At 54.6% G+C, this 24,369-nt stretch overlaps 1 protein-coding gene across 2 annotated transcripts in view; it reads right to left on the bottom strand.

The window, feature by feature from the left end:
- SH2B3 (SH2B adaptor protein 3) overlaps positions 1 to 24,369 on the bottom strand; it is a 35,163-nt gene extending 10,794 nt beyond the window's left edge. For both annotated transcript variants that reach the window (XM_042911746.1, XM_042911747.1), the window contains exons 1-2: positions 24,294 to 24,369; positions 13,813 to 14,604 (exon numbers count right to left, since the gene is read on the bottom strand). In XM_042911746.1, the coding sequence (XP_042767680.1) occupies positions 13,813 to 14,577 (765 nt within the window). In that variant the 5' untranslated portion in view covers positions 14,578 to 14,604; positions 24,294 to 24,369. The remainder of the gene's footprint in view (positions 1 to 13,812; positions 14,605 to 24,293) is intronic.

Genomic DNA, 24,369 nt, shown 5'->3' with positions numbered 1-24,369 from the left:
TCGACTGCGAGGTCGGCCCATGGGGGGCCACACCCAAGCTTAGGGGGGGCATGGCTTAAGAGGAACCACCCTTGGAAGTTCCGCGTGCCCTGCACCGGCTCGTGGGTGTAAGTGAACAAGTGAAACCGTCGGCACCTTGATCAGCTGATCTTGCCCCGCCCCCCTGCCCCCATTAAGGTCGCAAAAGCCACCACACCCGACACCACCTGGGACAGGGCCTTGCAGGGATGGGAATGGAGGGAGCCAGGGCCCCCCACCCTTAGTGGCCGGGCTACATGCTGACACCTCCGGGCTTTCTCCCTTCCACACCTGTACTCAAGTTGTGCCCTCCACCTAGGGCACCATCCTAGCCAAAACCCTTGGCTCTCAGGGTGGCAGATTAGGATAAACAACTGTCCATACCCTGGAGCTGAGCCACTGTGAAGAGTCGGTGGACGTCACAGGCTGCTTGGCAACCAGCTTCAATCAATTCAACTTATGTCCCGGGTGGCCCGGAACGTTCTTGCAGACGGAAGTGGCATCTCAGTCTGGGAGCACTCAGCAGGCCCAGAGACCGGTCCTGAGCAGGGTCATTGGGGACCAGCCAGACCCCTTCCCATCCCCCCCCTCCCCACCGCCCCCCACCGCTGCTGACCAGCTGCCATGAGCCCACACCTTGAGCAACCACATCCTGCTCCCAGAGTCCTCGCCAGGAATCCTCCCTGCCCCCATATGGGCTCAGAGCCCCAAGGCCCATGCACTCTGTCCCCATCCACACCTTGTCCCGGGCCGCGCCCTGCCCTCACAGTGCTGCTTGCTCCATCCACCTCGGTCCCCAGGGACACCCCAAGCCTTGAGTGCCGGGCTGTGGTCAAGACGGAAGGGGAAGCCATAGCTTCAAGAGGTCACATCACGTGTCCAGGTGTGCCATCAAAGTAGACACTGACCAGCTGGGCCTTCCTGCTGCCCCGGAGGGCGTGCTCTGCAGACTGTGGGGACGAGCCCCCGAAGAAAGCTGATGGGCCCACTGGAGGCTGCAGGTGATCACTGCAGGTGTCATGGGGCCAGGGGTCCTGGAGCTGGCCGGCCCCCTCCCCGGGGCTTAGATGAGGTGGCCGCAGCCGTCTGCCCTGCTGTGACGTCGGAGCAGTCGGGCGAAGCCCCTCATCCCGGTGACACGGGCTTCAGCCGCAGCCAGAGCCCCGTGTCCGCCATGCCGGCTGGGGGGGGAAAGCCGTGGTTAAGAGGCAGCCTCTGCCGTGGGCCCGGGGGGAGGAGCACATCGGAGGAGAGGGGCGCTCGACACCGGTCACCCAGCGAGACCCACCGCCCGCCTTCTAAGAATGATGATTCAGGAGAGGTGAAAGCGAGGGCCTCTGGGGCGCCAGGAGGGCTCCGAGCCCAGGAGCTGCCGGAAACAAGGGCGGGAGCCAGAAGCTGGCCGGGTCACAGCTGCAGCCGCCACCACGCTGGGAGCTCCCCCCACCCCACCCCCACCCTTGTGAGCGTGGCGGGACAGGGCCTGGTGACATTACCCCTAGCCAGCGTTCAGTGAGTGCTTTCTATGTGATACGCCTTCACACGCAGCATCTCCCAGACACCGAAAAACAACAGGAAATCACACCAGCCACAAAGAATAAAAACCAGATGGATTAAATAATTAAAAGTGAAAAAGAAAACCAAGACAAAACTGGAAGAGAACCCACGTATTTATCTGATTCAGGGTGGGAAGCCCCTTAAGCAGAAAAGACAAAGAACAAGGCTGTAAGGGAAAAGATCCCTGTAGACTTAAAAACCTCCAGAGATGAAGAACCTGAGGATTGAAATTCAAAAGTCAAATGGCAAACCAGGGAAATATTTGCAACATGAGACAGCTAATATCCACGTAAAAAGTTCTTGCAAATCAATAAGAAAAAGGCAGACATTGCTGTAAATGGCTTGTAAGCCACAGAAAAATGTATATGACCAAGAAATGTAAGAGAAACAGCTCAAAATCCATAGGACACAAAGGAGACTAGTGGTTGCCAGGGGCTAGGGAGGGTGAGGACAGGAACTGAGACTGACTGCTAAATAGGTACAGTTTCTTTCTAGGATGATGGAGACGTTCTGATATTAGTGGTGATGGTGTGTGCAAACCAATGGACTGCACTTTAACATAGATGTCATGTGACTTATAGCTCAATGGTTTTTAGAAAGAGGAGTGGTCAGGGGCGCCTGGGTGGCTCAGTCGGTTAAGCATCTGACTTCGACTCAGGTCATGATCTCGTGGCTTGTGAGTTCGAGCCCCCCCCGTTGGGCTCTGTGCTGACAGCTCAGAGCCTGGAGCCTGCTTTCGATTCTGTGTCTCCCTCTTTTCTCTGCCCCTCCCATGCTCCTGCTCTGTCTCTCTGTGTCTCTCAATAATAAATAAATGTTAAAAAAAAAAATTTAAACTAAAAACAAAATAAAACCAAACAAACAAAGAAATGGTCGGTTCCACGGTAATCAGAAAGGACAAGATAACAACTTCCCCTCTAGAAGTTGGCAAAGGTTTTAAAAATAATAACCAGTGTTGGCACCTCTGGCAATGAGAAGATAAATGGGTATAACCTTTCTGGAAGGCTGTTTGAAAAGGATCAGTCAGAAGCATTAGAAATGGCTAGTAAGCACATGAAGAAAATGCTCAGCATCATTGGCCAACAGGGAAATGCAAATCAAAACCATATGAGATACTTCTTCCCACTAGGATGGTTACAAGCAAAAAGACAGACAAGAGCTGGTGAGCAGGTGGAGAAGTGGGAGCCCTTGCCGGTGGGAACATGAAATGGTGCAGCCGCCATGGAAAGCAGTCTGGCAATAAAACGTTAAGCACAGAATTATCATATAACCCAGAAATTCCACTCCTAGATAGATACCCAAGAGAAATGAAAACATTATGTCCACATAAAAACATGCGTGATTGTTCACGACGGCCAAAAAGTGGAAGCACCTTAACATCCATTCACTGATGGATGGATAAATGAAGTATCATCTACCCACATAATAGAATATTACTTTGCCATAGAAAGGAATGGAGTCCTAACACCTGCTAGGACGTGGATCAACCTTGAAAACACGACGCTAAGTGAAATTATGCCAAGCAGCTTCTTTCAGGCTGGTCACAGAAGACAGCATATTCTCTGATTCCATTTATTTGAAAAGCACTGAACAGGCAAATCCATAGAGACAGAAAGCAAATCTGTGGTTGCCCAGGGCTGAGGGCGGGGAGGATGGAAGGGGGGGACTGGTAATGGGTACAAGGTCTCCTTCTGAGATGATGAAAATGTTCTAAAAGCAAATCAAAAGCCACTGTACTCTTTAAATAGTTCATTTCACATACTTGTAAGTTGTATCTCAGTAAAACTCAGAGAGAGAGAGAGAGAGAGAGAGAGAGAGAGACAGACAGACAGACAGCAAGCCTGTAGAGGCACTCTTAAAGCCTTCGACTCAGCACTTCCCTTTCTAGGAATTGAGCCTGAGGAAACAATCAGAGATGGGTACCAAGATTTACGTACAAGATGTCCGACAGTTGTGCCTTCGAGCGGGGAAGTTAGAAATGACTGAATTAGGAGTCTCAATAAATACATCACAGCTTCTCTGTGTAAATGAAATACTGCACAGCCAGTATGAAAAAGACATTCTTGAAAAATATTTCAGAAAAATATTAAGCAGAAGAAAAGCAGGTAACAAAGCAGGATGAAGAGTGTCAGCCTCACAAGGGCTGGGCTTTTGTCCGAAGGTTTCTGTCTATATTTCTCACATGCCTGGCACCCGGAAGGGGCTCCAGAGGTAAGCGTTGAATGCAGAATGGCCGAATGCTGAAGGAATTGCAATGTGGGGGAGAAGTCAGAAAAGCAACGCAAGAACAAAGGTCACAGAGACTTCTACCAAAATGGAAATGCTGGTTGTCTCAGAGCAGGATGGGGAGTGGTTTTCAGTTACCATTCTATGGTTTCCACCATGAGCTTTATTATTAGAAAACAACACCAGAAATTAGGAGCTCAAATGTGGAGGCCCTCGGCGCATTAGTTTCCTAGATGACGTGAAGATTTCAGATGAAACAGAGCAGGGCCCCTCAGTTCCACACCGTTCCCTGGAGTGAGGTTTCTCTCTCTGTTGCTGTTGTGGACCTCAGACCCCCCCCCCCCCACCCCGCCCCATAGTCAGAATTCAAGCCAGGCAGGTAATGGGAGGATCCGGGCATGGGCCACAAGTGAGGGAGGATCCAGAGGCCAGGTGGCGGGTGCCGCTCCAATCGTCCCCCACTGGTTCCGGAGCCTGAGATGTCAGGGGAGTCCATGGCCTGAGCAAAACAGTGGCCTCTTCTGTTAGGGAGGGGAGATAGGAAAAAGGGGTGTGGGGCCCCAAAAAGGAAGCTGAGGCGGCCCCTCCTGCCTTCGGGGAGGAAGCTACCCCCCACCCCACCATCACCACTGACGGCCAGCCGCTCAGAATGCAGAGATCTCTTTTCGTGCATTTTGGTTTCCTTTTCCATTCACAAAGAAGCGGGTGGGGGATTTCCAGCAGCGGCCTGACTAGCTTGCTGAGGCTGTCAGCTGCTGCCCAGTACAGGCTGCTGCCCATCCTCAGGAGGGCACCTGGGGACCCACCTCTGGGACGTGACAACTTCCTACCCAGGAAGCCGCTTCCTCCACCTCTTGGATGAAAACCGATCATGCCTTTGCCGAGCCTGCTTTTGACTCAGTCACCCAGCAATGCCAAGCACTGACATTCCATTTCCCAGAATGGAAAACTGAGGCTCAGAAAGGCCAAGCTCCCAACCCACAGTCGCGTAGCAAGGACACGAGAGCCAAGATCTGAACCTAAACCTGTCTACCTGCCCTTCTGCCTGGCTACCGAGCTCACAGCCCAGACTACGATGACAGTCTTGTCCCCACACCCTATCCCTCAAACGAAAACAGAAGGCCCACTTTCAAGAAGCTGGAGAAAGCAAACAGGCCCTGGGGAGCAGGAAGGGCAGTGGAAGCACCCCCAAAAGTGCTGGGAGTAAGGGGTGAGAATAAGTGAACGTCAGTCCCCCCCCCCCCCCCCCCACACACACACCGCTGGATTCGGGGGCACTTTCTAGCGTGTGGATTCCTAGAATTTGAGCTGAAAAGAAGCATGCCGATATCCTCTGCCCACAGTTTCAATAAGGCCAGGGGTTTCTTCTGAGTGGCAGACTACTTTTCAAAAGTGATCTTACACAGAACCCCAGTAAGGGGCAGATAGGGGGCATCGGCGTGTGCATTTGGGGCCCCCACGGGAACCCTGCTCACCACCACCCCTTCCTTCCCTCCCCCACCAGTCCCAGATCAAGCCCCTTTGCTGCCCATTTCACAGCTCAAGAGAGGGGTGGGGACCAGCCCAGGTTCGCAAAGCAGCTCAAGGCAGAACAGGACAGGAACCCCATTCTCACCGTGGGAGCCTTCTGCCTCTGGTCGCCCCGGGAAGGGGGAGGACTGGGGCGCCACCGGCCTCTAAAGCTCCCAGCTGTCTCCCCATAGGGACACGGGGGCTCTGCCTGGCCCAAGAAGATCTTTTGGGCTGTCAGTGGAGGGTGGGTGGTTTCTCCACCTGTCTGGGGGCCGAGGGCAGGCCCACAACAGGTGCTGTTCCTGGCTCTTCCTCTTCCCAGCTGTGTGGCCTTAGGAAAGCCTTTCTTCCTCTCTGTGCCTCAGTTTCCTCTATGAGATGGCTTCATCATTGTGCCCCTCACAGCATTTGTGGTGATTCCACGGGGTGTGTCAGATGCGGTGCCTGTTGTGTTGCAAACAACTAATAAAAATAATGACAACAGGGGCGCCCGGGTGGCCCCGTCAATTCAGCATCCAACCCTTGATTTCAGCTCAGGTCACGATCTCACGGAGCCTCAGATTGAGCCCCACGTCAGGCTCTGCACTGACATCGTGGAACCTGCTTGGGATACTCTCTCTCCCTCTCTCTGCCCCTCTCCCACTCATGCTCTCTCAAAACAAACAAAATCTTAAGAATAGTAGTAATGGCAATAACCACAGCAGCTAAGCTTTGATGAACAATGACGGTGTGCTGGGCGCACTTGAGTGCCGCACAGGCGGAAGCTCAGTTAACCCCTCTGAACCCCCACAGGTAGGGGCCAGCCCTCAGCTAGTTTTAGGAAGTATCTGAGGAAACTGAGGCACGGAGGGGGGGGGGGCACAGGGCCCTTCCCAAGGCCACACAGCTCAGAGGGGGCAGGGGCAGGACTCAAACCCAGGTCTGTCCGAGCCAAAAGGAGGCTGCCCCCTCCCGCCTGGCCGCTTCCTGCCCGGCCCTCCTCCTCTTCCTCCTCTTCCTCCTGCCTCGGAGAGGAAACCACCAGGCCTCCGGCGGACATCCCTTTCTCTCTGCTTCCTCTTTCCCACACTCCGGGGGCCCGGGCTCCGGGTTCAGGCCCCTGGGGTCCGCGCTGTAGCTCCTTCTGCCTCTTCCAGCCCCGGCGTCCTCAACTGTAAAGTGGGCGCGGTGCCACCCCCACCCTGAAGAACCACAGCGAGCGGTCAATAGGCTGATAGGGATGCGCCCGGGAGAAGGGGCCTGGCCGTCACTCAGGCTCGCACGAGCACCTACTGCTGCACAGGCTCTGAGAACTGCCCGACCCGCAGTTCTGCCTCCCGGACAGACCCCGGGCCCAGGTGGGGAGCTGAGGGCGCCCGAGGCCTGGTTGCCTCTTTCCACAAACTGGGCCCCCAGACTGTCCCCGCTGGACTGTGTGCTGTGTGCGGGTGGGGCCACATGGCTTCCAAGCACCCCAGGAGTGGCTGCTGCCTGGAGACACGTGCCTGAGGCTGCCCCTCAGCCACCCAGTCGGCACATGCCATATCCACGGCTTCTCCCACACCATCAACCCTGGGGGCAGGTGCCGTGGCCATCCCGTCTTATAGATAAGGAAACTGAGGCCCAGCAAGGCTGAGTGACTTGCCCAAGGCCATCCAGCTCAGAAGGAACAGAGCGGGAATGGCCCTGAACCACAATGTCCAACTGCCCCCCCTCCCAGCGACCCCCCTAAGTCTAGCGGCCCAGCCCCTCCCAACCAGACCACTTCCTCCTGGGGGTGCTCGTGGCCTGTGGTGCATGTGGGGGGCTCAGAGCTACGGGCTGAGTCCCCGAGGTGTCCCCCCATCTCCTTCCTCTACCTCTTCTCCAGGCCAGGGAGCAGAGACCAAGGGCAGAGTGTGCTGGGTGAAGGGGACACTGGCCAGCCCCCTCTGGGCCTCAGTGTCCCCATCTGTATAAAGGGCGCCAGACAAGATGGTCACAGGGAGCCTTTCCTGGACTGAGAACTCCAAACAGATGCCCGCCACCCACACGAGGCCACTGGTTAAACACACAGCCCCCAGGAATCATAAGTCCTTCTGAAGGAAGGACCACCACACGCACCTTGGGTTGCACGTCCACACCACATGCAGCTTGGGTTCTGATCCCACCCCAGCCACTCCAGATCTGTGTGACCTCAGGCACGTCACCTACCCCTTCTTCACCTATATTGCCCCATCTATGAAATGGAGGTAATCCCAGTAGTTCTCTCATAGGGCTGCTGTCAGGAAAGCCAGGTCGGTAAGGTCCCTGGTAGAGAACAAGTGCCAAATAAATGTTGGCTAAAAGGTGAGTAGCTAGAACGCCATCACCCCGCTGTACAGATGAGAGAAACTGAGGCTCGGCCCCCAGACCTGGCGGGGCTTTGAGACCATTTCTGCCAACCCAAGCCTGGATATATGGGGAAACTGAGGCCCAAAAGAGCAAAGGGTCGGCCCACATGCCATAGCCAACCTAGCCATGCTTCACCCCTGGCCCGGTGGCTGCTTCTGTACTCTCTTCCCTCCCCTGGGGCCTCCACACCTCCTGCCAGGCTCTCCCTCTGCAGAGCACAGGCTGGGTCACTCTTTCGATGCTGGCCCTGCTCTGCCAGATCCACGGACTTCATAAGAGAAACCAGAAATCTGGATTCTTCTGTGAAATCTTTACATTTTGTTTTTAAATATTTTTCCTTTTAACTGCTGAGTAGATGGCACATCTCGGGCCTGACCTGCCCGAGAGCTGACACTCTACCCACTGTGGCTCGAGGAGCCAGCTGAAGAGCGTGGCTGGGGCTTTGAGGTGGGAACCCCTTGGGATCGGGGTTCCACCCTCCTCAGCTGCATGACCCTGAGCCAGTCCCTTTGCCCCTCCCAGCTTCAGTTTCTTCCCTGTCAGATGGGCCAGTGGCCTCAACCTCACGGGAAGGACTTGAGATCAAGTGTTTAGGGCAATGCCTGGCACACAGTAGGTGCCCATTCGAGGTAGTACTATGCTGCCCCCCATCCTAGCCCAACCCTGGGCACGCCCAAGGGGGGGTGGTTGCCACAGATGAGTTGCCACGAAGACTAGAGGGTCCTGAAGGAGAAGGATCATGCCACAGCCCCCTAAGGGCAGCCCTAAAGAGCACAGGGAGCCCCAAGGGGGTTCCTCCAGCCCACCGCCACTGCTGGGTAGTCCCGGCAGGCGTCTCAGCCCACGCACGGGGCCCAAGTCCTCCAAGGGCTCCCACTGCTCACAGACTGAAACTCCCAAGTCCTCACCGTGGCCACAAGGCCCCCACCTAACCCAGCCCCAGCACCTTTCCAACCTTCTCTCCTCTTGTTCACTCCACTCCAGCCCCTGGCATTTGGTTGTTCTTTAAAGTCTCCTGGTTTGCGGCCACCCAGGGCCTTTGCCCTTGCCATTTCATTGACCTGGGACTCCTGCACCCAGATCTTCCGGGACTGGCACCTCTTCCCACTCATGGGTCACGTCCCGCCAAAGGCCCTTCGGTGACCACCCCCCACGTGGCAGCAATCCCCAGTCTCTTCCTGAAGGCCAGAGCACAGAAGGGAGGCCCATCTCCTGCCCACCTGCAGGGATGCCACTGAAACTAGAGAAAGCTGTGACTTCTCTATCCATCTTTAGACACTGGAAAAAGCCGGTGTCTCCTCCAACCACCCTCCAACCCTCCCTCCCCCCACCGCAGCCTGACTGTGGCCTCCACTTACACCCCCATTAGCAAGGAGCTCCCTCCGCCTGCAGCCCTCGCGATGCCCCTTGAGGCGACTGCTATCACCCCTGCTCACAGATGAACAGACCGAAGCTGAGTGGGGAAGAAGCCGACCAGGGTCGCACAGCTGGTCAGAGGCAGAGGTGAGGCTGACCCGTGAGCCCCTGAACACCTGGCCTCAGACTCGGGAGGACGTTTGCTTGGCTGAGGCCCGAATTCCGTGTCCCCGGGCGGCTGCGCTGTCTCAGTTCTGGTCCTCCAAGCCTCTTCCTGCTCTGGTCAGCAGGGCCTTCTCCAGGCCGGCACTGGCACCCTCTTAGTGACAGAGCTTGGGTATGCATCCAGAGCTCAAGCCCTTAACCACCACCCACCGGTTGCCAAACCTTCAACCTTCCAAAGCTGTTCCTATAAACAACTCCAGGGTCAGAGATCGAGGCTACCCACCTGGCAGGCATACTCAGTCAAGACTTAGAGTCTAAGTATCCTCAGCCCAGAGACTAAATGCCCCAAGTCATTCAGGGAACATTCGGGAGTAGCCCCCAGACTGTTCCAAACACAACGGGAAGCTGTCGGAAGGGAAGCGGCGGGAGCTGGGCTGCTCCATTGAGACAGATACTTTGGGGAGGGGCCGGAAGGGGCCCCGCCAGGGCCGTTTGCTTTGTGGGAGACCCTCCAGATCTCAGAGCGACCACCGAGCCTAGGACAGAGTCCCAAGGCCCAGCTCGTGCTCCCTCTCAAAATAAATAAACATTTTTAAAAAGTTTAAAATGTAAAGATTTTTACATTTTTAGTAAGTGTAATCTCTACCCCCGACATAGGGCTTGAACTCACAACCTCACTGACTGAACCCCAAGGCTCGACTTCACCAGGGCCCGAACACCACCTCTGGCCCCTAAGGCCTCTGAATGGGGCCCCACCATCAGGGCTCCTGAAGAACAGCAGCCTCGACAGGGCGTGCCAGTTGGACACTGAGAACCCAGACCAGCACTGGAAATAAATGTGTGTTCTCAGCCCCAAAGTCCTTACCGGTGTCACCCATCAGTGACACTGAGTGCTCTGCGTGCCAGGGACTCTCCGTTGACACAACAGTGCCACAAGGCGGGAACTATGAGCAGTGCCATTGTAAACAGGAGGAAACTGAGGCTCAGAGAGGTGATGTCACTTGCCTAAGGCCCCAGAGCTGGCTTTCCAAGATGGTTATTTTAAGCAGAAGTTGTTTCTTAGGGGCGCCTGGGTGGCTCAGTAAGTTGAGCATCTGACTCTCGATTTCTGCTCAGGTCATGATCTCACGGTTTGCGAGTTCAAGCCCCATGCTAAACTCTGCACTGACAGCATGAAGCCTCCTTGGGATTCTTTCTTTCCCTCTCTCTCTGCCCCCTCCTACTCGTGCTCCCTCTCTCAAAATAAATAAACAAAAAACAAAGTTTTTATTTATTTTTATTGTTTAAAGATTTTTAATTTTTTGTAATGTAATCTCTACCCCCAACGTAGGGCTTGAACTCACAGCCCCAAGATCAAGTGTCACACGCCCCACTGACTAAGCCAGCCAAGCGCCCCAGAAATTGTTTTTAAAAATGAAGTTTTATAGGGAACCCCATGCTGTCACACAGATAAGACCATGTGTTTGGGCCGCTATTTGCCTTTCATGGTGCCATAACCTCAAGACTTTAAAAACAAAGAGAAGAGTTTTTATCTGCACTTGCGTTTTTCTGACAGCTTCCCATTGTGTTTGGCATAAAACACTAACTCTTCACGTGCCCCTCTGACCACACATACCCCCCCCCCATACCCCACCTTCCCTCCCTGTGCTCCCAGCATATTCTTCAAAGCACACAGAATGCTTACCCATCTCAAGGCCTTTGTCCATGCTGTTCCCTCTGCCTGAAACACTGGCAGTCTTTTTTATTATTATTTTTCTAAGATTTAGTTTTTAATCTCTACACCCAACTCGACCCACGACCCTGAGATTAAGAGTCACATGCTCTACTGACTGAGCCATCCGGGTGCCCCAACACTGAGAGATTCTTAACTCAGGATTAAGACTGTGGTTTGGAGCACCTGGGTGGCTCCGTCAGTTGAGCATCTGACTTTGGCTCAGGTCATGACCTCACGGTTGGTGGGTTTGAGACTTGAGTTGAGCTCTGTGCCGACAGCTCAGAGCCTGGAGCCTGCTACAGATTCTGTATTTCCCTCTCCCTGCTCATGCTCTGTCTCTCTCTCTCAAAAATAAATAAACATTAAAAAAATTTTTTTTTAAATTTAAATAAAGACTGTGGTCCAAAAGTCACTAGCTCAAGACTCACTAGGAAACTTTGGCAATTAGGACAGTGTGGTGTCAGCCTAAGGAGAGACACATGAGCCAATGGAACATAAGGGAGAGTCTTCCAGAAGCACACAGGTTATCCTTTATTTAGTATAAAAGCAGCATTGCAATCCAACAGAGAAAAGATGGTCACATCAGCAAGTAGTGTTGGAACACCTGGAAGAATCATGACCCCTGCCTCACACTGTACATAAAAACTAATTAGACATCGATCTTGGTCCAAAATGTGAAGGCTCCCCAAAATAAAGTTTCCAGAAGAAAAGACTTTTTAAAAAGATTTCCATGACCCTGAGTAGGCAAAGATTTCTTAAATAGGACACAAAAAGCACGAACCATAAAGGAAAGCAATCGATAAACTGGACTTCATTAAAAGTAAGAATTTCTGTTCATGGGGGTGCCTGGGTGGCCCAGTGGGTTAAGCGTTCAGACTCTTGATTTCAGCTCAGGTGCTGATCTCACTTGGGACTCTCTCTCTCCTTCTCAGTTTGCCCCTCCCTGGCTCACGCTCTCTCAAAATAAGTATTAAAAAAAAAATCTGTTCATGAAAAGATTCCATTAAAGAAGAAAAAGGCAACCCACTGAGTGGGAGATGATATTTGCAATAAAAGGAAATATATCCCAGATATATAAAAACTCTTATAGAGCAATAAGAAAAGGAGAGACAACTCAATAAAAATAACACACACATCATAACAGGTTAATTCCAGTGGCCAATAAACTTATGAAAAGGTGTTTAACCTCATGAGTCATCAGGGAAATGAAAATTAAAGCCGCAATGAGAAACTAGTACACATCCACTAGAAATGGAAAAAAAAAAAAAAAAACAACTTTCATACACTGCTGGTGGGGACATAAGATCATGCAACCACTTTGGAAAAAGTATATGAATTTCTCATAAACACGCACTTACCATATGACCTAGCAAGGCCACTTTGAGGAATGAGAAATGGAGAGAAAGGGAGCACGTGTGCACACAAAGAACTAACATGCAGATTTCATAACAGCATGAAAGTCCCAAAGTAGAAACAATCCAAATATCCATCAACAGGTGAATGGATAAGCTAACTGTGGTACATGCATACAAATGAGCTACTGATGCACACGGACAAGTCTCTCTACAACATCACACGGAGCAAAAGGAGCCAGACGTAAAAGGCAACATGCTGCGCGATTCCATTTGTGTGCAGTTCCAGAACAGAGAACTGGAATCCCCAGAGTAGGAATCAGGGGAAGGAGGGGGTGGCCGAGGGATTACAGACATGGAGGAGGTGGGAGGGAGCCCCCCTGGGTGCTAGGTCACTTGGGTGTGCACAACCATGGCCACATGGGTGGGGCTTCAGACGCACTCCACCCACTTCAGTGTATGCATGGGACGCTGCCCTGAAGTTTAAAGAGAAAGGTACCTTACGTGAGAGGGTTCCTTGCCAACACTCCATCCCAACCACTGAATTAGGGCCCCTCAGTTATACTCCCAGAGGCCCCACTGCTTTTCCTTTAGAACACAATATATGATTTATAATTCCATGTTCTTTTGTAGGTTTATTCAACGGCTCCCACTAAGATGCCAGTTCCCCAGCACCAGCATCTGTCTGGTACACAGTAGGCACTCAATAAATATCTATTAAATGAATAACTAAGTCTTCTCCATTCAGACCTTGACCCCCAAGGGCTAAGGTTACATCGGCTTTGCGCCGTCTCTGGAAGCATAATAGAACCACAAAGAGAAAGGAATGAGGTGAAAGCCACGTGGTCCCATCAACTTGATACATCTGAGTCAAAGATGGAACTTGTCAGGTGTGTGGAACACCTTGACCCTTCAGCCTCAACTGCACAGCTGAACAAAGTTGTCGAAAAGGAAAAAAAACACACAAAATTTTTAAAACTTGAAATAAGACATCAACAAATCATGGGACTTGCAAAGGAATTCAAGTGACAGTTTTGAACCCCCTAAAAAAAAAAAACAAAACCTCCTATTTGTCATGGTCAGTCTGGGCCAGGGTTTTCAAGGACGTGGACCAACCTGTCACAGCCCACATGACACCCACATACAGTGTCTCTGGACGTTGTACAAAACCCCTGCCCGGTACGCCTCAAACCTGCCATCAGAAACAAGGAAAGCCTGTAGAACCTGTCAAAGCCATTAGGCACATGAAAAGGGACGCGACAGCTGAATCGAATACGGTGTGCTGGAACCAACAAGGCGACATTAGGGGAAACGCAAAATGCAAAGAACTGCGGAGTTCACAGTAGTGAGCAACGCTGGGGCCTCAGTTGTGCAAACACACAGTAACGTACGACGTTAACAGGCAAAACTGCTGAAGGATCTTTGCAACCTCTATGCAAATTCGAAATGGTCTAAAAGAAACACTTCATTTTTCAAAAGGCCTGCTTTCCTCTGGGGGCTCTGCGGCCGCCCGCCGGGACCGTCGCGCGCCCCTCTGAGCGCCCTGCGCGGGGAGCTTACCTTGGGCGGGTCGAAGAGCTCCAGCACGCGGTCCGCTCCGCCGTCGGGGCCCCGGGTGCGCCGCAGCGCCAGCCGCCCCCGCTGCCAGCGCGCCCCGCTGTCCATGGACGCTTCGTCCGCCAGGCTGTAGCGCAGCGCTGCCTCCTTGAGGGCCTCGGGCGGCGGCTCGCGGGCCAGGCTCCAGGGCAGGAGCTTCCTGGCCAGGCCGGGCCGCGCCGGGCCTTCACCCGCCTCCCCCGCGGCCCCGGTGGCGGACAGCTCCCCGGCCGAGCCGCGGCGCAAGATGTGGCGGAGGCTGTGGCGCAGGTGCTGGAAGGTGCAGGCGGCGGACGGTCGCGGCGGGGCCAGCTCCTCGGAGCTGCGGGCCTTGGGCAGCGCGGGGGCGGCGGGACCGGGGCCCGACTCTGCCGGGGACGCCTCGGCCTTGGCCGGGGGCCCGCGGCCCGTGTCTCGGTAGTCGCGCGCAGGCGGCGCGGCCCGGGACCCCGGCGGCCCGGGCGCCCAGCCGTCGCGCACCTCGCGGCAGAAGTAGCGCTGGAAGAGGTCGGTGAACTGCAGCGACACGAGCTCGGCGCGCAGCGGCGCGTGATGCGGGTGCTCGCGGGCGAAGAGCCAGTACTGCCGGGCCAGCTCCCGGGCCGTGGCCACCGCGTGCAGCTCGCAGAACTCGCTCCAGCCCCGCGGGGACGGCGACGCTGCCGCGGCCGACGAGGGGGGGGCGGACGCAGAAGAGGCCGAGGAGGGCTGCAGGGTGGGCCCGTTCATGGCGGAGACCGAAGTGGGGCGGCCGGGCTGAAAGACACGGTGGGGAGGGCAACAAAGAAGTGAGCAGGCACACGACTACTTGAACCCGTCACCGCGAGACACGTTATTCACCAGGCACGACATCAAAAATTGAAAACGACCATTAATACCCGGTGCTGGTGAAGATGCGTCGAAATGTGCACTCCCCTACAACGTTGCCGGTATCCTTAACAGATACAGCCTTTTTTGGAAGGCTGCTTGGCAGGCTCGGTTTCAGACCCAGGAATTCCACTTTCAAGTATTCAAGAGAATGCTTGCTCACACGTGCAGAGAGGCACTTACAGGACAATCCCCTACTAGATGTTTTCTGCCCCCATGTATATAATAGGGAAAAAGTAGATACGACTTAAATGCCCATCAGTCAGAGACTGGTAAAGCACACTGTGATACATCTCAGCTGGAATATTCTGCAGTAGTGGAAAAGGTAGAGGGAGGTCTATGCTACCACCCGAAGGAACAACGCAGACTCCGTGATCCAATTTACATGAACACACACGATACCAAACTGCCAACTTTTTATGTGTACATAAATGTGTTTAAGTGGTGGGCAAGAAAGGTGTGGCTGGAGGAAACCCACCAGAAACAGTGTTTCCCACAGAAACCTGTAGGAAAGAACTAGAATTGGAGTTTCAGGGGGAAAAGTAACCAAGGAATATTGCTGCTACTTGTCTTTAGAAAATATGGTTAAGAACACGGAGCCTGTGTCAGATGCCAGCACCACCACTTACTAGTTACGTGACTTTGGATGAGTTATTGATTTTTCTCTGCCTTAGAACGATTGCACCTGCCTCATAGGACTGTCATGAGGATTGAGTTAATAAATGTAAAGACCCTCAGGACTTAGGAAAAGCCTACTAAGGGCCGGCTGTTGTTATTATTTAAATATTACAATGAGCGTGTATCATTGGCGTCAAGAAAAACATAAAACAATGAATGCAAAGGAATCAATTAACAAGACTCACAGAGGGGTGCAAAGGTGTTTCCTGCTCTGATGGGGGTATGTCAGGACAGGCAGATCCTTGCCCACCCATCCCAGCTGGGGCTCCGTTCTCCTCCCACCTCCATGGCTCCTTCTTTGGCGGCACACAGTCAAAATGGCAGAAGCCCCCCACCCTCTGCTGTCCGAGGTGCTGAACCCCGGACCTCTCTAATTACCATCAGTACCGTCTTTTCTTCCAACTGGGCCTGGGCCCCTGCTGGGGACCACATAACCATGGCTGCTTATCCTCCCCACACAAAAACCTATTACTAAGGGCCTACTGTCACATGACTGGACCTCTCTGAACCCCAGATTCCTCGTTTGTCAAGTGAGGAGCGCCATGGTACCCACCTCATGAAATGGTTATAAGGAGTCCTTGAGAGGCTCTCCAGGTAGAGACCTGCACCTGGAAACTGAGGATCTTTCTGCCACACACCAGTGCACAGGCACCTTCTGTTTGTGACTCTGTGCATGGTCAGGGTGGGACAGACCTGCTGGGCAGCTGCAAAAACAATGAGGGCTGCCCCTGCCATCTCTAGGCCATCGTGGTGACCCTGCAGCTAAATGCAGCAGGACACCCCAGACGGTGTCAGTGGGGAGGGCGCTCTGCACAGAGTCAACATTTTTGCACATCACAAGGTCCTCGAAACCTACATTCAGTGAGCACTTTGCACACAGTAGTTAGTAACAGCTGCCAGGCAGGAGGGAGAGGAGCCATATAGGCCCTTGATCGCCACACTCTACCAAACCACCCCCCCCCCTGCAGCTGAAATGGGGCAGCGAGGGGCAGGGGGGGTTACCTGCATGTGTGTGTGTGATTTGTCCTCAGTTAACCCATGCCTCCACACAGGTGAGGCAAGCACTGTCCTCCCAGGTTAGGGGGCCCAGAGAGGGCTCGGATTCCAGACTCAAGCTCCTGCCCGCCTGCAAGACCCTGTATGATCTGCCCCCGTTCATGCCTGCTGCCTCTGGGCGATTGCCCGCTTTCAGCTGCACACAAAAGGCAGCTTCCCAGAGCCCACCAATGGAGTCAAGTCCTGAACTTGTCCTTCAGCACACTGGCACATGCTATCACTTTACAGCTATGATCACTTAATTAGTGGCTGTCTCCCCACCAGACTGTGAGCCTCACGATCTGCTCCCTGCTCTGGTCCCAGTTCCTAGCATGTGGCAGGAGCTCAACAAATGCCTGCTGAATGAACGAATGTATGAATACAAGAGGTCAGATGAATTTGCAACCTCTGGCTCCTCTGGCAGATGCCCAGTGGCCAGAGCCCATCAACGACCCCCCTCACTGGGCCACTCCCCACTCCCACCCCCACCCGTGCAGCCTGGAATCCCTGTGCCAACTGCAGGGCCGAACTCTGACAGGAGTTTTCTGGGAACAGTGTGCCTGATCCACGGTCCCTCACTGCCCGGGCGATGGCCGGCAGCCCTCCTCCCCACACTTCCCACTACAGCTCTCCCACCAGAAATGCAATGTATTCCAAGCACCTGCTGGACATCAGGCATTTGCCTAAAGCATTAACTCTCCCGAACTTCATGACAGCCCTAGGAGGCAGGGCCCATAATTACTCCCACTTTATAGTTAGAGAAACTGGAGCACAGAGAGGTCCCACAGCTGGCAATTAGAAACTCCCACAGAAGTCACCCCCAAAACGCCTGATCCGGGCCTGAATGCGCACCATGAGGAAGACTCATTTCCCAGTGGATGGTTATTGAATGAACGAGATCCAGGGGTGCCTGGGTGGCTCAGGTCATGATCTCATGGTTCATGGGTTTGAGCCCCATGTCAGGCTTTGTGTTGAAAGCGTGGAGCCTGCTTCGGATTCTCCGTCTCCCTCTCTCTTTGCCCTTCCCGCACACGTGCTCTCTCTCAAAAATAAACATTAAAAAAAAAAAAGAATGAGTGAGATCCAGAGGAAGGGATATAAAGTTCTCATTCAGCTCCTGCTGGAGTCAGGAGGCCTTAGCTTCTCCGTCCAGGTTCCAAACCTGCCAGGTGGTCAGGAAAATAGCCACAGGGTAGAAGCTTAAAACCAACGATTCAATATTTTTGTACGTTGTGACATGATCACAGTAAGTCTAGTTATTATGTTGTATACCTGAAACTAATGTATGTCAATCAGATCTCAATTTTAGAAATAACAATTTAAAAATAAAAATGATGATAAATGACACTCTGGCTGGCTTTCCACGTGCCCTGCTCTGTGCTAAACACTTTGCAAATACATTCACTAATCCCCCCTGAAGGGGGGGGCAGGGGGGTCCTACAAATATGTCCATTTTATAGATAAAAAACCAAGGCAAGGGAAGAATAGCTTGCCCAGAGTCACACAGCCTGTGAGGCACAGAGCTGGGATCAGAACCTGGCTGGCTGTGCTAGCGAGCGATGCTGCTTGATACATGAGTGACACTGCTCACTGTCCCCTGCACCCTCAACCTGGGCTGGTTGCCCCTGGAGGGTCGAGAGGCCACCTCATTCCTGCTCACCCTGCCAGGGCCTGGTCACAGAAATATTACTTGTATGAATGAACTCCCGGGATTGAGGGGGGCTTCTGTTTGATAGTCACGCTCTCGGAGCTATGCTCCTGACCCACATGGACAAACAGAAAGGGCTGTGGGGCTCTGAGAAACTCACCAAGATGCACCCCCCACTATCCAGGGGACCTCTCGTGGTGGAGCTAGCAACGAAACCTGGTTCTCGTCCTGCCTCTACCACTTCTTTGCTGTGTGATGCGGAAAGGGGGCTTGCCTCTCTGAGCCCATGTCCCCATCTGTAAAATGGATCAGGGTTCAGCTCTTGGCATTTACTAGGAGCATTCGGAGAACTGATGTCTGTGGGGTGCTGGGACTCAGTAAACAAGTGGCTGCTGCTGTGGTTGTTGTCAGCAGAGAGGAGCAGCAGCGTCAGAGAATATCAGGCCTGCAGCCATGGAAGCCACAGGGGGAGCCTGGCCTTGAGGGCTGGGCCAGCAGGGAGCGTCATGGGAGCCTGAACAAAAGGCCTTCTCAGGGGAGAGGAGGCTCCAGGCAGGAGCTCTGGGCAGGAAATCACCAGTCAGAGCACTGAGCACTCAGCTGTGGCCCATGTCTGGGAGGGGGGCACGCCTGGGAGGTTTCCTGGCTGGGCGGGCAGCCAGGCCGCAGGAAGGTGGTCCCCTCCTCGGGCCTCAGCCCAGGTGGTAGCCATTTATTGAACATTTACTATGTGCTAAGCAATTGATCAGATCACACCAACTGTGGGATCAGGGCCTGAAAAGCTCTTAGCAGAAAGCATTTGTTAATCATCTGAATGTTCCTAGGAACCCCAGGCTTCGGCTGGAGGATGGGAACGGGGGTCTCTGGGGCATTTCTACGCCCCCTCCCCCACTAGAGCATCTGGAAGCCCGGGTGGCCAGAGGAATGAACAGATTCCTCCCACCTGCTCAGCCTGGGCTTCTGGGGCAAGCAGTTCCCAGCTATGTGTGTGGAGGTGGGGCTCCAGGATTTCCCAAATCCCACAGTGGGGTGAGGGACGAGGATGATGTTACGCGGGAGCAGGAAGGTCGAATCCTGGCGCCCCCTTCCCCCCAAGTCCCCAAAGAAAACACATAGAGATGGCTGTCTCCACACCCATCCTAGGGTGCCAGAGTAGTGTGCGGGCATGAGGGGGGGGGGCGCTTCTCAGGACCCCCAGTTCAGGAAAACTGTCCACCAGACTGCCTGCTAAGGGCAACCTGGTGAGGGCCTTAAAGCCTCAGCCGAAGCTTGGTGTCCCCTGTTCAAACACCTATCCATCCTAAGGGACCCTTGAGCCTCTACCAAGTCAGTGAGAAATGAGGCGCTGAACAGCTGGGAATCCCGGCTCTAAGCAGGGAATCTGAGCTGTGGGGCCCACGCTAACCCGTGACCCCAGAGACTGAGGCTCATTAGCCTCCACTCTAGCCGATCACCCTGGGTAATAACGTAACCTGGGGAAGCTAACATTTTCTGTGTAATTAGCAGGCTCAGGTGCGGAGAAGGCCTTTCTCCACCTGTGGGGACTTCACCTGCCAAGGCAGGGGGAGGATAGATTAAATTGTGGTAAACGAAGTTAAAATGAGCCAGTCCAGAGCTTCCGCCCTCCCCCAGCTCACAGATGTTTGGGCAGGAAGTCTCACACCTTCATAGGGGACACCTCCTCCAGGGAGGACTCCAGGTTGACTACAGGCCACATTTGTCCTTCTACAGGAGCATTTGTCCTTCCCATCTACAGCACCAACTTCTCCAACAGGCCAGACCCCCCGCCCAAGGAAGCCCAGAGAGGTGGGGGGGATTCCAACACACCCAGCCTGGCAGTCAGCCCGCTGCCCTTTCACACCATTCAGGCTGTCTAGACTGTGGAGAAGCTCCTGGGAAGTAGGGAGTGCAGGTTCGGAGGCCCTGGGGAGGCTGAGAGGTGGGTTCTGTCCTAAATCATCAGGCAGTCAGTGGAGGCCTGATGCACCCTCTCTGGGGTCACCTAGTGCCCGGGGACATTTATCAGGCTGGCACAGTCTGCCAGAACAGGAAATGTCCTCTGTCCCCATGCCAGGCCTGACACCCTGGCCACACCCCCTCCCCCACACCCCACCCGGGCTTCAGGAGAAAACCAGGGACTATCCCCCCAAGAAGGGGCAGTACTCTCCAGCCCCACCCCCTCTCATCTAGCACGTGACTTCCTTTAACTGCCCCTGAGTTGAGGAGAGAAGGGTGAGAATCTGACGTGGGGAAAGCCTCTCAGGGAGCCCCATACCCTACAATGGTGCTGCTTTGCAGGATCAGGAGAGGCGAACCCCTCCCTTCGCTCCTCACCTTCTCTGGACCCGTCCTCCTGTGAGAGGACACCAGAGTGCCAGACTCATGCCAGAGGCCCTCTTTTGTGACCACCTCCCCCCAGTCGTGTTTCCAGTCCCCCAGCCCCCCAAGGTTAGCACCTCATCAGGCACCCTGTGAGTCAGCTCCCGGTGAGCAGGGCATAGACTTCCTCCCTCCCAGGCCTCCCTGGAGACACACGGGGCAGTGGCAGCCTCCCCCCTACCCAACCGGGGTGGGGGCCCACATCCGGACAGGCCCCCAGGGGCTCCAGGCCTGGCTCCCGAGGAAGCCTGCAGCCCGGCCCCCCTTGCCGACCCCTGACAGGGTGGCGTGGGAGGAAAAATCTTCCAGCCATCTGCTCAGCTGCTGGGTTTCCGGTCGGGGCGGGGCTGGGGGGACACCAGGAGGACTTGCTCTCCTGGGGAAGTGTCCCTTGCCCCTGCCGAGGGGGAAGAATACCAGGTCGAGAAGCCCAGTGATGGTCAGTGGGACCCCGGAGCCCTGACTGAGGAATGCTGGTTGCCCAGGGGTCAGGGCCCAAGTAAGTGGGTGTCCAGCTGTAGCCTTTGGACCTGCCCAGTTTCCAAGGGACTGCAGGCCCCCGGAAGTCAGGGAGCTGGGGCGCAGGGCTCCTGGGTCCAATTAGGCCTGACTCAGCGAGTGACCCCAGCTGAGTCACTTCCCCTGGGCAGCCTGCCCGCCTCAGTTTCCTCAGGGAGGGCGGGTAGCTGGGAACAGGGTCTGGCTGGGAACAAGAAACATGTATTACACCTCTGGACTCCACGGCGGGCTTCTCGCATCTGCCAGATGGAAGCTACTTCCTGCCCTGCCCAGCCTAAGATGCTGAACACCCGGGGAGCCCCTTGAGACCATTTTCCCGGGAAACCTGGCAATTAAGTGCCAGCCCCCTCTGGGGCACTAACAGCAGTGGCTCACACTTATTGAGCACCGACTGCATGCCAGGCATTATGCGTACCACTTCTCAACACAATTCTCTTGTGCAGTCATTAGTACTCCCATGTCATAGAGAAGGATATTGGAGCTCAGAGAGGTTAAGGGACAAGCCCAAGGGCACACAGCCATAGGCAGTTATAGCCAACACAGTTCAAGCCCCTACACTATGCCAGGCTCATACACTCCAGGCTTACCCTGGAGAGGCTGGCACTCTTGGTCCCCATTGGGCAGATCAGGCCCAGAGAGGTCAGGGAACTTGCCCTAGGCCTCACAGCTGGAAGCTGGCAGATCCCAGATTTGGCTCCAAAGGCCATGCTGCTACCAGGGAGAGGTGGGAATCTAACAGGAGAGGCCTCTCATTTAATAATATTAATACCATCTACGATTATCAGGTGAGGCCCAGCACTGAGTGCCTTATGTGCCTCTCGCCCCACCCCCCCACCGCCAAAGTGGGCTGCCCTGGGACTGGGAGGTCCCTCCAAGTACCTCCATCCCTGCCCTTGGGGAGGCTCCATCCAGGAGGTGGAGGGTGTCCTGGGGTGGCACTGCTGGGCCCAGATATCCAAGGGCAACCAAAGGTTGACCCGCTGTAGGGCTACCACTGTATCTGGAGAGGTTCTGCAGAATCTGATTTGCATTAGAAACTCCTATCTATCCGAGAAAGATCAAGTCTGGTCTTCACAAGAACGGGGGTCAGGAGGATCAGGAAGGAAAACAATCAGAGCTGACACCCACAACAAACAACAACAGTCTCATTCTTACTACTACTACGCCTGATCAAAGTGTTCTAAACACTTGGTGAATTCACTCATATAGGGTTCCAAAGACCTTAAGTATGAGGTACGATTATCACACCCACTTGACAGATGAGGAAACTGAGGCTGGGACGGGGAAGCAAGACCTCATAGCCAAGAAGCCCCATCACCTCATCCTCGCCTGTGTCTTCAGATTCTTCCCCCAAAGACTCAGGAAACCCCAGAGCTGCACATGCCGGAGGTATTCAAGGCATGCTGATGAACAAGCATTTCCCAGCCAGTAACAATAACGCTAATGATGATAGTGATGAAAAATCACCACCACCACCACCTGTAATTGAACCCTTTCCCTGCCAGGTAGCAGATGCTTTGCACACACTGGCTCATTCAATCCCTACCACAAACCTGTTATTATCCCATTTCACACAGTGGGGGGACTGAGGCTCACAGGTGTCACTTGCCCATGCCTTCAGCTGGATAGAAGCAGCGGGAGAATGGAACCTAAGCCTCCAGGACCTTTCTCTTCCACTGCTGAGTCCCTGAAGGTCCTCGGACCCTAGCAGCTGGTACTTCAGTCCAGCCCCTTCCCAGCTGGCTGCCTCTGTGGCCCACAGGGACCACAGAAGTTCTAGGAATGTTCACCCTTTGGCTCAGAAGGATCTTCCCTCCCAGAGGAGGGTTGTGGGAAAAGGCTCAGAAAAAGTGAGCCTGTTAAAAACCCTTCCAACTTCCCAAGCGGGCCCTGGCCTCTCATCTGCTGACCCCAGCCTGCCCAGGCGGCCTCTGCCTGCTCTCCCCCCACTTGGGCTGGCTCTCCAGCCCCCGCAGGTCCCAGAGAGCCTCCGGAGCTGTTTCCGCTCTGGCAGCCAGGTCAGTGATGGGAAATCCAGACAGGACTTGCGCCCACAGCCCTGGAGACCCATGTGCCCATCGCCTGGCAGGGGCCCTACAGCTGGACCGTTAAATAGGGAGGCAAGATGGGCTGGTTGCCCTAGCTGAGCCCAGCAGCTGGTGGGTGTCAGGGGATGCTCATCTCCCAGGCGAGGGGGGTGTGGGTCAAGTCTCAGCCCCTCCTGCTCCCAAAGCTGGACCTTGGCCCTACAGACATCATCTTGCCAGGCCCTCTGCTCTGAAGCCCCCACCCGCAGCCCAATTTCACTTCCTCCCACTCAATCAGGCCTGGCCATGCCCCTCCCTGGAGGCCTCCAGCTGCAGGCAGTGACCTCCTCACCTACATCATCGTGGCAGGGAATGGGGAAGAGAAACAGGAGAATGAGGAAATTAAAGAAGGAAAAAAAAAAAAAAGAAGCAGGACAGGCAGGCAAACCCCCCTCCCCAGTTCCTCAAATGCAGTCCCCATCATCCCAAAAGCCCCCATGGTCAGAGAGAGGGAAGGGAGGGGATTTCTGCACCAGGCATTAAAGGCCTCTGAAATTACCCTCCCAGGCACGCTGACCTATAAGACAAGGCCTCCTCTGCATCTTTTTTTTTTTTTTTTTTTTTTTTTTTGATGGGAGGATTCACCTGAGCTCCAGGTCTGGGGTGTGAGGGCACCAGCTCAAAGAGACCTGAGCTGTGGGGCTCCCAACCCTGTGAAACTCCGGACTCAGTGGCTTGGGGGCACCTGGCCTGGGCCACCTCTGAGATGTGGGGACTGTGAAGGCGGGCTTCTAGCATCCAGAGATACCCTCTTAGCCACATGGCCCTGGGCTGGGAGAGTGGGGAGGGGCAGGGGCAGGTGGCCCCACTCCCAGAGGGCTCTTCCATCCTCATAGCCTTAGTTGACTACTTTCACTTTCAAGGTCCAAGCACTTGACCCTAGACCTCTCCTCCCCGGGCACATGTTGAGGGGGGACTGTTGCTCTCAACTGACCGGGCTACTTTAAGAGAAGGTAGACTGGGGGTATTAACCATACCCTCTCAGCGCCTTCCCACTGCCTCCCCTATTACATCCCCAACACGTGTGTGGGTGGGGGTGTCGGCGGGGAGAGTGTCGCAGGAGCTGGGGAAGGGTCACCCCTGAACACCCCATCCGGGTTAGAGGCAGGGCAGTATTTCAGGCTGTTGTGGGAGTGCGCAGACACCGGGCAGAACCGGACAGGGGGGCTCCTCTTCCCCCATTAAAGCCCTCCCAGCCCCAGAGGAAGGAGCGCTGGGAAAGGCGGGCTTACCTGAGACAGAGGGGGTCCGGGCCCGGCCGGCCCATGGCGTCGCGCGCCCCCGGCCCCCCGAAATCCCGAGGGGGCG

The sequence above is a fragment of the Panthera leo genome, chromosome D3, assembly GCF_018350215.1.
Source record: "Panthera leo isolate Ple1 chromosome D3, P.leo_Ple1_pat1.1, whole genome shotgun sequence".
In the NCBI taxonomy this organism is placed as follows: domain Eukaryota; kingdom Metazoa; phylum Chordata; class Mammalia; order Carnivora; family Felidae; genus Panthera; species Panthera leo.
This window is presented reverse-complemented; position numbering and strand designations above follow the sequence as displayed.